This window comes from Plectropomus leopardus, chromosome 9 (genome assembly GCF_026936395.1).
Source record: "Plectropomus leopardus strain MGB_pleo_1.0 chromosome 9, ASM2693639v1, whole genome shotgun sequence".
NCBI classification, from domain to species: Eukaryota; Metazoa; Chordata; class Actinopteri; order Perciformes; family Serranidae; genus Plectropomus; species Plectropomus leopardus.
In genome coordinates, this window is record NC_142184.1 from 37,627,553 (window position 1) to 37,642,571 (window position 15,019).

The 15,019-nt window shown below is 39.6% G+C and overlaps 1 protein-coding gene across 2 annotated transcripts; it reads left to right on the plus strand.

Annotated features, from left to right (window-relative positions):
- Positions 1–2,255: 2,255 nt before the first annotated feature.
- On the plus strand, positions 2,256–14,105 carry LOC121946586 (organic solute transporter subunit alpha). Of its 2 annotated transcripts, none has more exons than XM_088082688.1 (8): positions 2,256–2,319; positions 2,419–2,518; positions 4,702–4,853; positions 5,001–5,074; positions 8,094–8,249; positions 9,272–9,380; positions 9,951–10,203; positions 12,538–14,105. In XM_088082688.1, exons 2-8 carry the CDS (start codon positions 2,452–2,454, stop codon positions 12,963–12,965), a joined length of 1,239 nt encoding a protein of 412 aa, XP_087938814.1. In that variant the 5' UTR covers positions 2,256–2,319; positions 2,419–2,451; the 3' UTR covers positions 12,966–14,105. The 2 variants fall into 2 exon arrangements, with proteins under 2 accessions (XP_087938814.1, XP_087938815.1); XM_088082689.1 differs by having other exon boundaries at positions 9,275–9,380.
- Positions 14,106–15,019: the final 914 nt, after the last annotated feature.

Genomic DNA, 15,019 nt, shown 5'->3' on the forward strand with positions numbered 1-15,019 from the left:
GTTTGGTCTTGTCTCCCACACAGACAATCTTTAAATCTAGAAGATTCTGGGGGTTCTACAGTCAGTAGGGCTGGACAACATGGAGAAAATCAGATATCAGATTGATTTTTGACCAAATGCCTCGATATGGATACTGTAGGGTTGGTTATTGGTGCTTTCACAAAATATGTATGCAATGGTATTTTGATAAATGATCAGTAATGTGGATAAAATGACAGTCTGGTAAGTCCAGAAAATGACATTACTTTACTATCAACATATTGCCCATCTGTGGATCAGTGCTACATCCCAGCACTGCAGTTACTGCTCAAAGCTAGTTTGTAACAGCCGAATGGGCCTTTACATAAATCTATGCATAAAGCTCAACAGTGAAAAACATACAGATTAACAGTGACACAGTGGAAACTGCTGAGCGCTAAAGAATCACCAGTGACAACATGTTTGATCCTTCTAGAAAAACTTGACATTACTATGATGCCAGGCACTGTGTGGTTTGAGCTGTGTGAGAGGACCTCCACAAAGAGGGTTTTATTTAGAAACTGATGTGCTCAGCCAAAGAGGTTTTCCTACCATCACTGAGCACCTTAGAAGTGTGCTTACGTAGGCATCAACGATAAGTTGAATTAAAGACAATTTATTGAAAGTTTTAGACTTTGAATGTTTAGACTGTTGAGAACATAACATATGCAAATCCTCAATTGCATTATTTTTTATCATCTGATGAGACTAGATGACCATGACAGCTGTAACCATGACGACAACCAATAACCTCATGAGGAAAGGTACTCGGACAAATTTGAGCTGACAGTTGCCGGCTGCGTTCAAACTTAGGGTTTAAACTGCTCAACTCATTTATATAAAATATGTTTTACAATAAAGTTAATTGGAAATAGAAGAATTAAAACTCCTCAGTTAACATGCTCAGTCAAGCTCCATGCCACATGGTAACAGCTAGCAAAACAAGCATGAGGTGTGAACAAGTTCTGAATAGTGTACTTTGCTTTAGGTTGCCATTTGCTGGTTAACCTAAATAAGATATAACATATGTGACTCAAGTAATAGACGGAACAGAAGTTTTAAAATACTTAGGTTTTTACTCCCATTTTTCACAGGTTTAAGGTAAGGGTTAGGGCTTTTTCATGAACTCAATGAATAGCCTATGTTTTTTCTCTAAGTTGGTCAAAAATATGTTAAAATCCATGTTAGTGAGCTCTTCTCATTTTTCTAAAAAATCCATCCAGCTGACAGATGTGGCTGATTAAACCATCATTACCACACAGGTGTGTCTGGGGACGGTCACAATAAAACACTCTAAAATATGCAGTTTGATAACACCACGTGTCATACCTGTCAGGCGGATGGTTTATCTTGGAAAAGGAGAAGTGCTCACTAACATGAATTTTAACATATTTTTGGCTAAACTTGGAGAAACACATAGGCTATCTATTGAGTGCATGAAAAAGTTGAATATCCTGAACTTAAATCTCTGAAAAATGGGAACAAAAGTATTGCGTTTAAGTTTTTTGTTCAGTGTAGAATCAAAGTAAAGCATGTAGTGCTTTTGGCTCCGACTGGCCATAGTGAGGGCTGAGCATGTGATGAGGAGTGCGCTGCTAAATGCAGTGCATGGTTACAATTCAATTAACCCCTTGAAACCTGGATCAAAATCACTTTTCTTGTGCTACTTTCATATGCCTTTCTTTCTTTCTTTCTTTGCATGTTTTTGAAAGGTCTTAAAGGTTTATAGCAGCTTTCAGATGCCTTTCTTTCTTTCTTTCTTTGCATGTTTTTGAAAGGTCTTAAAGGTTTATAGCAGCTTTCAGATGCCTTTCTTTCTTTCTTTTTCTTTCTTTCTTTCTTTCCATGTTTTTGAAAGGTCTCAAAGGTTTATAGCAACTGGCCTCTAACTGTGTGTGTGTGTGTGTGTGTGGTCTTTGCAGCCCAGCAGATAGTGTACAGATCAGAGCTTTTCTTGACAACAGCTGCAGTAATTGTGCTATAAATCTAAAACAATTAGCTCTATGCTCAATCAAACTAAAAAGCTTTTCTTATTTCTCTCTTTTAGTCATTTAACCCATTGTTTCTATTAAAATATGGATTATCTGAAGCTTTAACTGACCCATACAGGTTTTTAATGACTTGTTCTTCTTAGAAGAACTTCTAGTGTCCTACAGAATGGACTTGGATCCCACCCATCCACTTCCCTATCTAGTAAATCATTAATGTCTCCAGTCAGAAATCGTCAACACGGAAACAACGGGACAGACTGGCGTGGAAAGCGTCACAGACACCCAGGCCTCTCATCTGTGCAGTTACAAGGTTAGTCTGGTACCGTGTCGTTCAGTTGGTCATTGATCAACAGCAGGTTTATGACGCTGACTGTCAAACATAAGCTTGTCTGTGTTTGTTGTGTGACAGGTAGACAGAGTGGAGTGCATCGCAATCTAGAGGATGGGAAAAGGGGCCAACTGTAGCTGGATTGGGCCCGAGATCCCTCTGTCATCACAATTCTTCTCTGGTAAGTGAAGCGCTCTGCCTCTGCAGTAGCTGAATTATCAGTGGTGATGACATTCACCAGATTAATAAAAAATCTCAATTTCAGAAGGGTATTCCATCAAGGCAGATAAAGGAAAAGCCTGGCTTATTTTGATAAATGTCGCTAGTTTAAGTGGGAGATCTGTTACACATGCACACACATATGTTCTTTTTTAGTGTGATTTATCTTATTTATCAGTGCTCTTATTTATCAGCTTATTATTTTACAGTTTTTATTAGTTGACTTGCACTGAATTACTAAGTGGAAGTGTGAAACAGAATTTTGTTATGTGAAGCATAAATATTAGTGGCTTTTGGTTTTAGTGTTTTTGTTTTTAAAGTAAATGGTTGCTGATTTTTTTAAAAAAAAAATTTGTCAGAAGTTGAGGACCTTTAAAACTTATTTTGGTTGGTCGACGTCAGTTAAAAAAGCGAGCATTAATGACAAGCTGGCTCCAGAGAGGGAGACAGCAGGCAACAAAAACTGAAGGAACAGACTAAATATAATACACGTTCAAAAACTAGGAACAAACAAGATGACATGAGGGACACAGGGAAGATCAGCAACAAACGCGGACGATCTGACACTGAAACAGGGAGAACACAGATTATGTATAATACACAAGGAAGGGAGGGCGTCAGGGAGGCCAAAGCTCCTAAGGGACAGGTGAAAGTAATTAGGCTGAGGGAGACCATCACAAAGAGAGTAAAACAAGACATGACACATAAGGAATTACTTTTAAATTAAAACAGGAATAAAAATGAAAATTAAAAAAAAGATCATCATCACCATTTCACAGTGTTTCAAACATTTTGTGGGACTAGGGCTCAGTAATAATGGCAACATAATCTGAATATCTATGTTCCATAGATTGATATGTTTTCTTTTCTTCTGAAACAGCTGAACTGAAGAATTCAGAGTTTTTTTTCTGTAAACTTTTTCTGTACCATTATTCTAAAAAAAATAGCTATATGTTCAATCAGAGTAAAAACCTTCCATTCATTTCAAATTTAGTCATTTAACCCAATGCTGATGTAAAAATATTAGTCTCTTGGATCCCACCTGTCCACCTCTGTATTTCAGGAGAAAAGGACACATATCAAACTATATATTTTAAAAAATATGTCAGAGCATCATGTTGCCATTTTTCTTAGCCATACTTAGTATTGTATAAATGGGTCAGTAGCTATTGTGGAGGACAAATACCATAAAAATACAGGTGCAGCTTGTATTACCATCAGCATCATCTCAGTGTTGTGGGGAAAGTGGAGAAAAGTTCAGCCATATATTTTGGCCATGTTCAATGATATAATCATATTGTGTTTAAAGTGAACTAGAATGCCTAAGGGAAGTATACCACTGTAAACGAGCTTACACTACAAAACAGGAAGCCTACAGACACATGGGAAAAAACATAATTAATTAATAATAATTCCAACAATAAACTGTATTATATAGAACACTTTTCATAACAAAGCTACAAAGTGCTTTACAGAAACAAAAAAATGTTACAGAATGATAAAAAAAATAAAATATCAATAAAAGCAAATTAAAGTTATATAACATGGGACAAAGTGAGCCAGACATTAGAGGGAGTAACAAAAGGTGAAATTAAGTGAAATAAATAAAACAATCACTAAAATAAAAGTTAAAAGAATGCCTTCATGGACATAACAACTCCAAGGAGGCTGTGACTCAGAGGTAGAGCAGGTCGTCCACTAATTGGGTGATCAGTAGTTCAATCCCTGGCTCCTCCAGTCAACATGTCAAAGTATCCTTGGGCAAGATACTGAACCCCATTGCTACTGATGATGATCGGCATGTGAGTGCATGCAATTTGTTACTGAGTAGCAGGTGGCACCTTCTACGGTAGCCTTGGTCACCAGTGAGTAAATGTGTGTATGAATTGGTGAATGTGACATGTAGTGCAAAAAAGCGCTTTACATGGTCGGAAGACTAGAAAAGCTCTATACAAGTGCAGTTAATTTACCATATCAACATATTGCTTCAAACAACATGGCAAAAAACTGCTACCACAGCTCCTATTTTGATATGTCACTTTTTAGGCTGAATGAAAGTGAAACAAAAGGTTCAGCGTGATTATCAGGCAGTAGGAAACGGTGAAAAGTATGTCTTAGATCAGCCTTTGACTTGTCTTTTCTCAGCCATTAAAGATGAGCTGTGGCTCTTCCTCATCCCGGCTGGCCTAGCCGTCATTTTATTGGGAGTGTTTCTGGAGGAGGTGGGCTTCTTCGTGCGCAACATTCCCTCGTCCAGACGAAAACAGCTCTACCTATGGATATTAGGAATGTACCCGGTAACATCAACCTCCTTATTCTCACACATAACTCCTCCTCTGACAGCCGGACTTCTCTCAGTGCAACAAAAAACTGTAAATCTGAAGCACCTTGAATTTGTTTTGGTGCACTTGTGTCTGAATCTTTGAATGTTCTTTTTATCTCAGGTATTTGCCTTGACATCCCTCATAGCGCTGTATGTGCCACGCTCCTCCTCGCTGTGTAATTTCATTGCCTCACTGTGAGTTCACAGGTCTTGAGATTCAAAGATTTAAATTTTTATTTATAAGTTTTATTGTCATGGCAACATCGTTGATGGGAATTTTGTTTGGGGAGATTACACAAAATAAAAACAGTAAGAACCCAACTCACATATAGTGAGCACTTTAGGACAAAACATTTAATAAAAGGGGACTTATTAGGCAAATGAGTTAATTTTTTTTTTAATCGACTTTCTTTCATGAATGAATGTAATTTATGGTGCTGTTTCACTACAGGAGGGCCTTGCTTGGCCATCCCAGTCAGGACAGCCTGGATCTGCTGCATAACCTTGTTTGTTTTCAACAGTGAGGCACTGGGGAAACTCTGGAGAGGTATCAGGGAGATGTAATGCAAATACAAACTGTGCAGTGAAAAACAATTTGATGACAAAAAATCTCGTAGTTTGTGGAATGGCATCAAGGCACAGACGGACTTCAAAACTAATCGGCTGCCAAATGATGACGCCACACTGCAGGGAGTCCTTGACCGGTTCTTTGCCATCTTTCTAACCCAGTTGATGATGAATCCCTACTGGTTCCTTCAGCAACTTCAGGTGAGGACTGTATCCAAGAAAGTCAACGTGAGCACAGCAGCTGGCCCAGATGGAGCGCCTGGCTGGGTACTGAAAGCATGTGCTGATCGTGAGCTGGAGTGTTGACAGATATATTTAAAAAAGTATTTCAATGATGTAAAGACTCCTCACATAAAACCAGGCAGTCTAGTGACAGGAAGAGCGACTGAGGAAGGATCCCTCTTCAGGGGTAGACAGACGTGCAATAGATGTTAGGGGTTGTTTTCTGGCGAACCCAAAAACAGAAGTTAGTGGTGGAGTAAAGACAGGATTTATTGGAGTAAGGGATGAAGGTAGGTCGAGGGGGGAAGCAGTCAGGCGGTCTGGAGACGAGGACAGGCTGGGTGAGGTGGACCGGAAGTCTCCTGCAGCAGATGATTGGCATGGAGGTTTGTGGTAGCGGTGGCGTTGTCGGCAGGCAGTGAGACGCAGGAGAACTGAGCAAACAACAGAAGACAATGGTGAGCACAAGACAAGACAAAAACACAAGGTCAAAAAACACAGGCGATCAAAATGTCTAGGAGGCTTGAGAGTCACCGGTAGAGACGGAACTATCTGGCATCAAAGTGGTGGAGAGTCCAGGCTTAGATGCTGCCAATGATGAGATGATTTGGAGTAGGTGCGTCTCAACCACCAATCAGGGTAACGGCCACCAACTTACACACACAAACACAGGACACACAGGAGGATCAAGTGAGGGAAAAGGAAGGGGGAGAACATGAAGGGGAAAAACAGGGAAAAAGACACAACTAAATGCGGCTGAAACAGCAGCCACCGTATAGATGCAATAAAGAACAGTAAAATTACAGTAGACAAAAAATGATACATAGGATACATATAACAATTGTGTAAATGTAATTTATGATAGCATATAATATAACATGCAAACATCGTAGTTTATGTATGTGGCAATAACAGTAATGTGTGTATTTATAGTGGAGGCATATAATAATAACTAAAAATAATGGCAGTAGTAGTTGGCGTCGAGTAGGAACACAGCCTCCGTGCAACCAAGACCCACAATCCAGGTGCAGCCACAGGCAGGATCACAGCAACAGCACAACCATGATCCTAAACACTTCAAGAACAAAAGAGATGATAATAGACTTCAGAGGGCTAAAGGCTGTGACACACCAAACCCACATCAGTGAACTAGCATTGAAGGAACCTTGCTGTTTCAAAACAGGAAACCAGAGGAAAGTCATGACGCTACTTAGCCAGGTAGCACATGTACAACACAATCTAATGTTGAAAGAACAAACATATTTGCCAACAACACAAACCATCAGGACATGTTTCTGCTAAAGAACTCAATGGCTAAAGAAAAACTATATGATCTTATAGAACAAGTTTGTTTCCACCTCACTCCCTCTGGACTTTAGCTCTTTGTTGCATTTCTTACTTCCATTTCTCTTCTTGTGCACCGCGCTGAACCTGATGTGCTGATTTAATTCACTGATGGGCTTTTATGCCGATTTAACATGCTGAATCAGCAGAAAAAAAGATGACAAGTGTCAATGAGGGCCAACGGTGTGGGGGACATTTCAGCAAAGAGGGCCGCAGATGCTCGTCCCCTGCCACAACATAGGCGGACGGCTGACCATAGGCTTGGTGTGGCAAAATATACGTCCCCTCCACACACGGAGAGATATTAGAAACTGTGGAAAACCTGACGTTCCTTGGAGTCACCTTGTTAAAACAGCTGACGTGGACCATCAACACCTCACTGCTGTTTAAAAAGACTCCTCTTCCTCTGGGAGCTGAAACAGGCACAGGAGCTGCTGCTAAACTTCTACTGGAGCACAGATGAAATCATCCTGACAAACAGCGTCACATTGTGGTGCACCAGCTGCAGAGCTGCTGACAGAAAAGACCTGCACAGCTCGGGGAGGGCAGCGCAGCCTGTTGTTGCGATGAAGCTTCCACAACCGGCCACCCTCTATACCAAAAGCATACAGAAAGACAGACAGCATAACCAGAGATAACGAACACCGGCCACTTCCTGTTTGAACTGCTGCTGTCTGGCAAACTGCAGGACAAAAAAAAAAAAAACATAACAAACAGACTGAGAGACAACTTTTACTCCAGGGCTGCATATATATTCAGATCACCTCTGTAAACTTGTGCTCTGTGAGTTTTCGAAAGATTAAACCCAGTTTTAGACTCTTTTCAATATAGATGGTCAAGCATAGACTGCATGAGAAAAATAATGTGTTTATGGAACATTAAAGCATGTTCTGGCAGAAACCCAAAATACAAGTATGAACCTAAAAATGAGCATAATATGTCCCCGTAATAAATCATAATTATAAGTAATTAAAGCAAACATTCCCATAGGATGCTACCATAAATATAAAACTGTAATAAAAGACTGTAATCCCATCTGTTGTACTTTACTGTTCCTGCCTGATGGTGTATGTCTGTGCAGGTATCACTCCATCACCTTGCTAAAATTCATGGGACTGATCACAGACTTCTTTGGAGGGAAAGCTCGTATGCTGGCTGCCCTGTCTGGACAGCGGGTATCTCCAGATCCCTTTCCCTGTTGCTGCTGCTGCTGCCTGCCAATGGTGGCCATCAACAGGTACACACCAGGAGTGTGGAGCCAACATAAGAAAACTTTTACCCTGCTAACAATGTTTTTAAACAACAACATCAAAAACAGCACATATCCTGATGCTGTATGCCACATTAAACTCACAACAAAAGCACAACGGGCTGCGCAGCAGGTTAAATTAATGTGCAACAGAGCAGACGTTTTCAAAAGCAAACACTTTATCAAGTGCATGGTTTAATATTGGTGCTAATTCCTCTCTAGGTGCTAGTGTCCTATCTATATTGCTAATGCAATGTTTTGGATTTTAATTTACCTATTTATTTTATGGTTTTATGATTACTGATTACCAACAACACAGCACCCATCAGGCTTATTCAGGGTTCCAGTAAATCCTTAAAAAGTCTTAAAAAAGGTTTCAAATTAATTAATCTTAAAATAAGGACTTAACTGGTATAAGCTCAGTTATGGGAAATGGGACAGTTTTTTTTCCTGATGTTGCATTGTAAAATTTAAAAATAACTGGCAATATTTTTTTTTAATTTTATTTTAGTATTATAAATATTTAAAATCTGCCATTTTTTTCACATGAACATCACAAAAAACTCATGTTTATGTCACAATAAAAAAAACTGGGCTAATTGTCCTCAAACAATTCAATTCAATTTTGGTTGCTGTGAAAATGGTCCTAAATTTCCTTCCAAGTGGCATTACAAAAAGTCTCAAAAGATCTTAAATCTAACTGGCCTAAATCTGAAGGAACCCTGTTATTGTGTGGCTGAATATAGTTTGTAGCTTCTTAAAGTATGAATGAGGATAGGATAGTGGTAGTAAGATATTTCCTACGGTTGCATTTGTAGTAATGATGAAACCCCGTAAAACATAAAACAAGCATCAGAAAATGGATGGATTGAGTGCACGCATGGGCATACATGTATTTTTAACTGTTTATATTAGTATAAAATCCTGTTAGTTGCATGATTGTATGAGGGCCATGTGACCTGACATGCTGCTAACATATTAAAGCTTTGTCCCTTCTCTTGTGTGAACAGCAGCCGAGGCTGGATGATGGCTGCTGTGCTGCAGCTCTCTGTTGTCCGGAGTATCTTGTTCTTTGTCACTCTGGTCCTGTGGACAGATGAACAGTATGACTATGGTGATGTAAGTCATTTATTTAACCCTTGAAATGTGTTTAATCGAGCAGTAATTGGTCAAGCTGTAGTCTGTGGGGATGTAATGTGTTATATTTTGGAGGATCTGTAATTTTCCCCAGCCCCTTTTTTCTACCCATTCTGCTTAAAGAAAGCTGTTGTGTGAAGCATTTGCTAAATTCTTGTATTCCTATTTCTTTTTTTTTTTCCCCAGTAGACTGCTAGTTGACAGTGGATTGATTTTTCAGTGCTTTATTATTTTATTAAAACGTTGTCAAAATATTAGGTTAGCAAATAACTTATAACTTGTTTAAAGTTATGTGTAGATGGTGTACCTTTGTAAAAACAATCATCTTGTCATTAGTGATGATGTTCAGTCTTTAATAGCTAGCCTGATCAGGTGAAAACTGGTAAAACATAAACAAGACTTGACTGAATGACTGAAGTCCTGCTTACAGCATGCTGAAGCTATAATGCTGATTCCATTTAAACGGGCAAGAATTGAAATTGTCTGCTATGATTGTCTGACTGTGTACTTTTGAGCAGATCCTGCTCCAAACAGCTCCTTCTTGTTCTCCAGGTGGACTCAGTCAACCCCAACCTGTATGTGAATGGGATCATATGTGTGTCAACCTTTGTGTCCTTCTACGGCCACCTTCTCTTTTACAAAGCCACTAAGAGTGCTCTACACGGATATGGACTGAGAGCCAAGTTCATCTGCATCATTGTGGTGTTGGTGCTGTGTGGCCTGCAGAGTGGCATCTTGGAGACCATGGGTGCTCTGGATGTTATCCCCTGCACACCTCCTTTCTCTGTCCTGACCAGGTCCCAGTGTAAGTCACAGCACATCTGGCGTCCTTCAACCTCAGTCTCAAATCCTGTTATCACTCCATCTGAAGTTTAGGAGAAAAACTAGCAGATCATGTGTAACTGGGTTTTCCAAACCAGCTTATTATTTTCCGAGATGCTCAATTAGCCTAACATTCCAATTTGCGTACAATAGAGGACTTTACATGCATTGTCCTATCACAGCCAAGCACTTCACATCAGCACGAGCAGAGAGGTTCATTCTTACTCTTGTGATCAGTATGTGTGACAATCTCACCTCAAGGTCCACAATCTAGCTTTCAACTGACTCAACAACCAGGAGTCAGTGGACAGCCGGAGAATGATCATGGAGGCTGCTTACATCTGACGCCAGAGACAGAGGTTACATCTGCCCACCTATACAACTATCTGTTATCATTCTAGGTGCTATATTGCAGGCAACAGGACTTGCTTGAGGCTGTCTTAAAGACAGGAATGTCAGCCATGATTGCCCGATTTAAAAAAAATAAAAAGCATTATGTATGACCTTTAATCACATCATGATTAGCGTGTTAACTCAAATTTAAATATTACTGTATTTCTGTCTTTTGTTGCCATTAATTGCATGTTTGCTGAAACATGATGTAACATTATTGAGGCAGCAATCCCTTCCAGTGGAACAATCATGGGATACTTCCTGTTTCTCATCATCACACACACAGATCGAGAGACAAGGAACATGTAATTAACTTGTGTCCAACCTGATATTTTATTGTCAATGGCTCAAGGAGGACGGCAGCCTGTGTGACACACAGTCTTCTCGACTATTCCAAGGCACATAGCACACATTCACATTCTATTCTCATATGGTCTTGTCTATTCTCATACATTCTAGTTAAACCAAGGCGTGCTTATATACACTACACTAAGTGTCTGCAGACATTAGCGTGTTCACACCTTTTGTGGACATATGCAGTCGCTGCATCTGCAGTTATACATTTTGTGCTGCACACAACAGTCCATGTAAACCATAACAGAAATGTTCAGATGATGAAACTGATAAAACAATCACATGAAAATTCATGATTATGCAGACACTGGAAATGTGATTGAGAAGGCACTCTTTAAATTGTAGAAAATCACTGACTGAAGTATATGTTGCACCTTTAAGGACAGTGCACTCATTTTCATACTTAAAAACTAAAATTTCAATTTAATTTAATTTAGTTAAATTTCTTTAACCTTTGACACTTAAGCAAAAAGGTTGAATTCTCTCCAAAAACATGGGAAAAGGCAATGAGCAAATTGCAAGAAATTGGTAGAGGTTGACTAGGAAATAACATAACATATTTGAATCCTTTAAGTTAAAGTACAAACACCACACTGTATATATACTCTGTTACCAGTAAAAGCTCGGCATTAAAAATGTTACTGCATGTACAACCAGGGACATGTTTTTGAGTATTAAAAGTAAAATAATAAAAGGAAAAGCAGCAAATTCTAACACATGCATAACTTTGCATGAAAAATGAATTACTCGATTATAAAAAAAACATAGTTCCCAATTCATTTCTAAATTAATCAACTAATTGTTTCAGCTGCACTACACTTTTTGCACAAAAATGTTAATTTGTAAATTAGTAATCTAATGATAGTTATGGAGTAAAAGTACAATGTTTCCCTTTGAAGTATAGTGGAGCAGAAGTGGGAAGTCGCATGAGATTAAAATACTCAAGTAAAGTAAAAGTTTCTCAGAATTGTACTTTAGTACAGTACTTGACTAAATATACTCACTTACACTCCATCTCTGGTCAGAGGCATGCACAGTAACTGAAATCACAGTAACTGGGATCAGTGGACCAAGAATAGTAGTATTTTTTTAGCCTGCAAATTTAATAATGCAGTCATTCTAATTACTCTGAAATATAATCTAAATGTGATTAAATAATATTCATGCATTTTTTCACGTATTTTGCCTTGTGCTGGCCAAAATTTTGTGGCCTTTGAAAATGAGATGTTTTTTCTCTTACCTGGTCAGAGTGCTCAGTCTCGACCACTCATAAAATGTTTTAGGAGAAAAGGGAAAAGTAAGAAAACATGCTATATGCTATATTTTATTTACTTCTTGTTAAGTTGCTCATTGCCTTCCTTACATGTTTTTGAAAGACATCATGCCAAGTTGCTCAGATTTCAAAAGGTTAATTCAGTTAACAAATTAAAAGAATTTTATGAAGTTCCTTTTACCAGAGAAGCTGAGACTGAGACGATACATGCGGCAGTTTCCTCTATAAAAACTGTTTGTAATCATTGGCTGTTGATGCCTTTCAAACCTGCGTCTTGTGTTCTCTGTCTGACTGCAGTGATCTACCACTACTGTGTGATTGTGGAGATGTTCTGCATCGGTCTGTACGCCCGCCACACTTTCCGTAAGGTGGAGCCCAGTGTGTTGGAGGATGTGGAGGGGCCCATCACTGTCTTGCAGATAGAAAAGGCCGTTCAAACAGATGATGTTCAGGTGACACATCACAAGTCTGGCCCGCTCGGCCACCGCCTCATCAGCGCCTCCAATCCCAGCTACAGCAGTGACAGCGAGGACAGCCTGTGCAGGATAGAGCATGCTCCTCTGGATGGATTCCCCTTCCCTCAGCCTCAGGCCAGAGCCCAGCAGCTGGGCAGGCCAGGATCAGTGGAGCCCAGGTCTGCCCAGGAACATGCTGTACATCTGACCCACATTTCTGTCAGGGCTGATATTAACTATGAGGACTTTAAGGATGCCACTTTGGTTTGACCAACTATTGAAGCCGTTTAATAAAGCACTAAAAGAGTCTCATCTCAACCACTGCAGGTCTATATTGACTTGAGTGTTTGAGGGAGCCTAAGGACTTAAATGGAGCAAAGAGTGACACACATACTTCTGTAACATGCAGGAAACTGTGTGAACTGTACACTGCTGCCAAAAGCTGCAACAGAAAAAGGAAATATTCACCACTTGGTCTCATCAGTGTAAAAGTCATGAGAAAAGGTTGCTGCTTCTAGCTCTTTTTAATCACAATGTGAGTGTTTTCTTATGTCACACACTAACTGACATAATTTGTGTAAAATAAAAGGCACAGTGAATACATAAAAACATAACCTAGGATTGCAAACAACTTGAAACTGTCGTCCTTTGGAAACCCTTTACAACGACGGACAGATTTACTGTATTGCTGCATTGCCTCTTACTGATGTGTGGCTTGGAGAGCACTTCATAACTTTTCAATGAATGCATCTACCACATTTTGATTTATATATAGAATAGCCTTTACTGTCTCCCTCAGGAGAAATTCATTTTGGACATTCAAGTGAATGTGTGCGAAAAGGCCACACATCTGTGCAGTGACACGACAATGATGGTTCTCTCTCCCTAAGCATAGACAGTTTGTACGCTCACTCAACATTTCAAATACAACTGAAATTTTATCTTTCATCAGCATGTGCTGGATGGAGAGAGGGAGGAGAGCTGACATCAGGGCGAGGCTGAACCGACTTGGAGCGAGAGCCATTCCATTACCAAACCTTCTTCTGGCTAATGTCCGGTCGCAGGAGAATAGAGTGGATGAGATGTGATTGAGGCTCATTCATGGGTGGACCTTGGTGGGATCTATAAGGACACAAGACTGATGCAAATTCAAAAAATGCACTGCAGCATCATGCCTGAGCAACTGGATGGAATTTTCATAGTAGCTGCTGGTTTTAATCAAGTCATCCTTCAACTCCAAAGATGTAGCAGGATCAAGGACAAATGCAATTTCATTTTTAATATATCTACCTTCTACTTTCCTTCTTCTACCTTTATCTTTGTTTTGTGTGCTACAGCATACATATCAGTTGTGCAAATCACATTTTCTGTACTCTCCTGTGAGAAAAAAACACTAAAGAGAGAAACTGACATTTTGTATTTTTTAGTTCAGTGAAGCCCTGTGTCTGCACTCACCAGAATACAGGTTTCTACTCATACTATGGACACATGGAATGCATTTAGAGGAAATCATTAGTTGAATGATTTTGAGCTAGTTTGCCAAAGACAGCGGAACAGCAAACACTTCCTTTTTTTCAGCCATGGCTATGTAAGAAAGTCATCAGGTCTTTGCCATAGTAAGAAAGCAATACTGCATCTCATGCATAAAGAAGTTGCAGCTCAAAAAGAGGCCCCACTCTTTGGTCAGTTGGATGGACAGCCTCTTTTAGCCCTGATGTACACCAGTGTTTTTTTTGGTTGCTGCTGTGGCATGCACAGACAACCTTTTCACCACAACTCCCAGCAGCCACTCCCACAATGGAGGCTTTGAACATGGCCCACTCTGATTCCATGCCTCCAACTTCCCCTGCGATGTATTCCTCCTGCAGTCCTCTGAAAAACCTTTTCTTAATGATATGAGACATATTTACAGTAATGAAAAGCTTTTGCAAATGTCTACAATGAACATTTCCCCCAGTTAGAACTGCATTATAGATCAATAATCAATAACTAACTTTTCCACTAGTGGGAACTGAGCTGTAGATATCAGTTCCATCTTTTCACAGCTGTTCTCCAGCTGTGCTTCACTGTGTAACATTACCGACCAGGATCAGATAGCATGGTCTTTGGCATTGCCTATGTTTTGCCTAAGTAACTATATGTGTGGTTTCCTCAGAGTGTGGGTCGATAACCCTTTTTCTGATTGTTGATCAGTTTATTTTTATCAATATGTGCAGCCTGACAGCTCACCATGACCACAGCTAGCATTGCTAGCGCTATATTTTGTGTGATGAGAATGATGCTTTTGCTTACCAGTGTTATGAGCCTGAACATTTGTATACAAA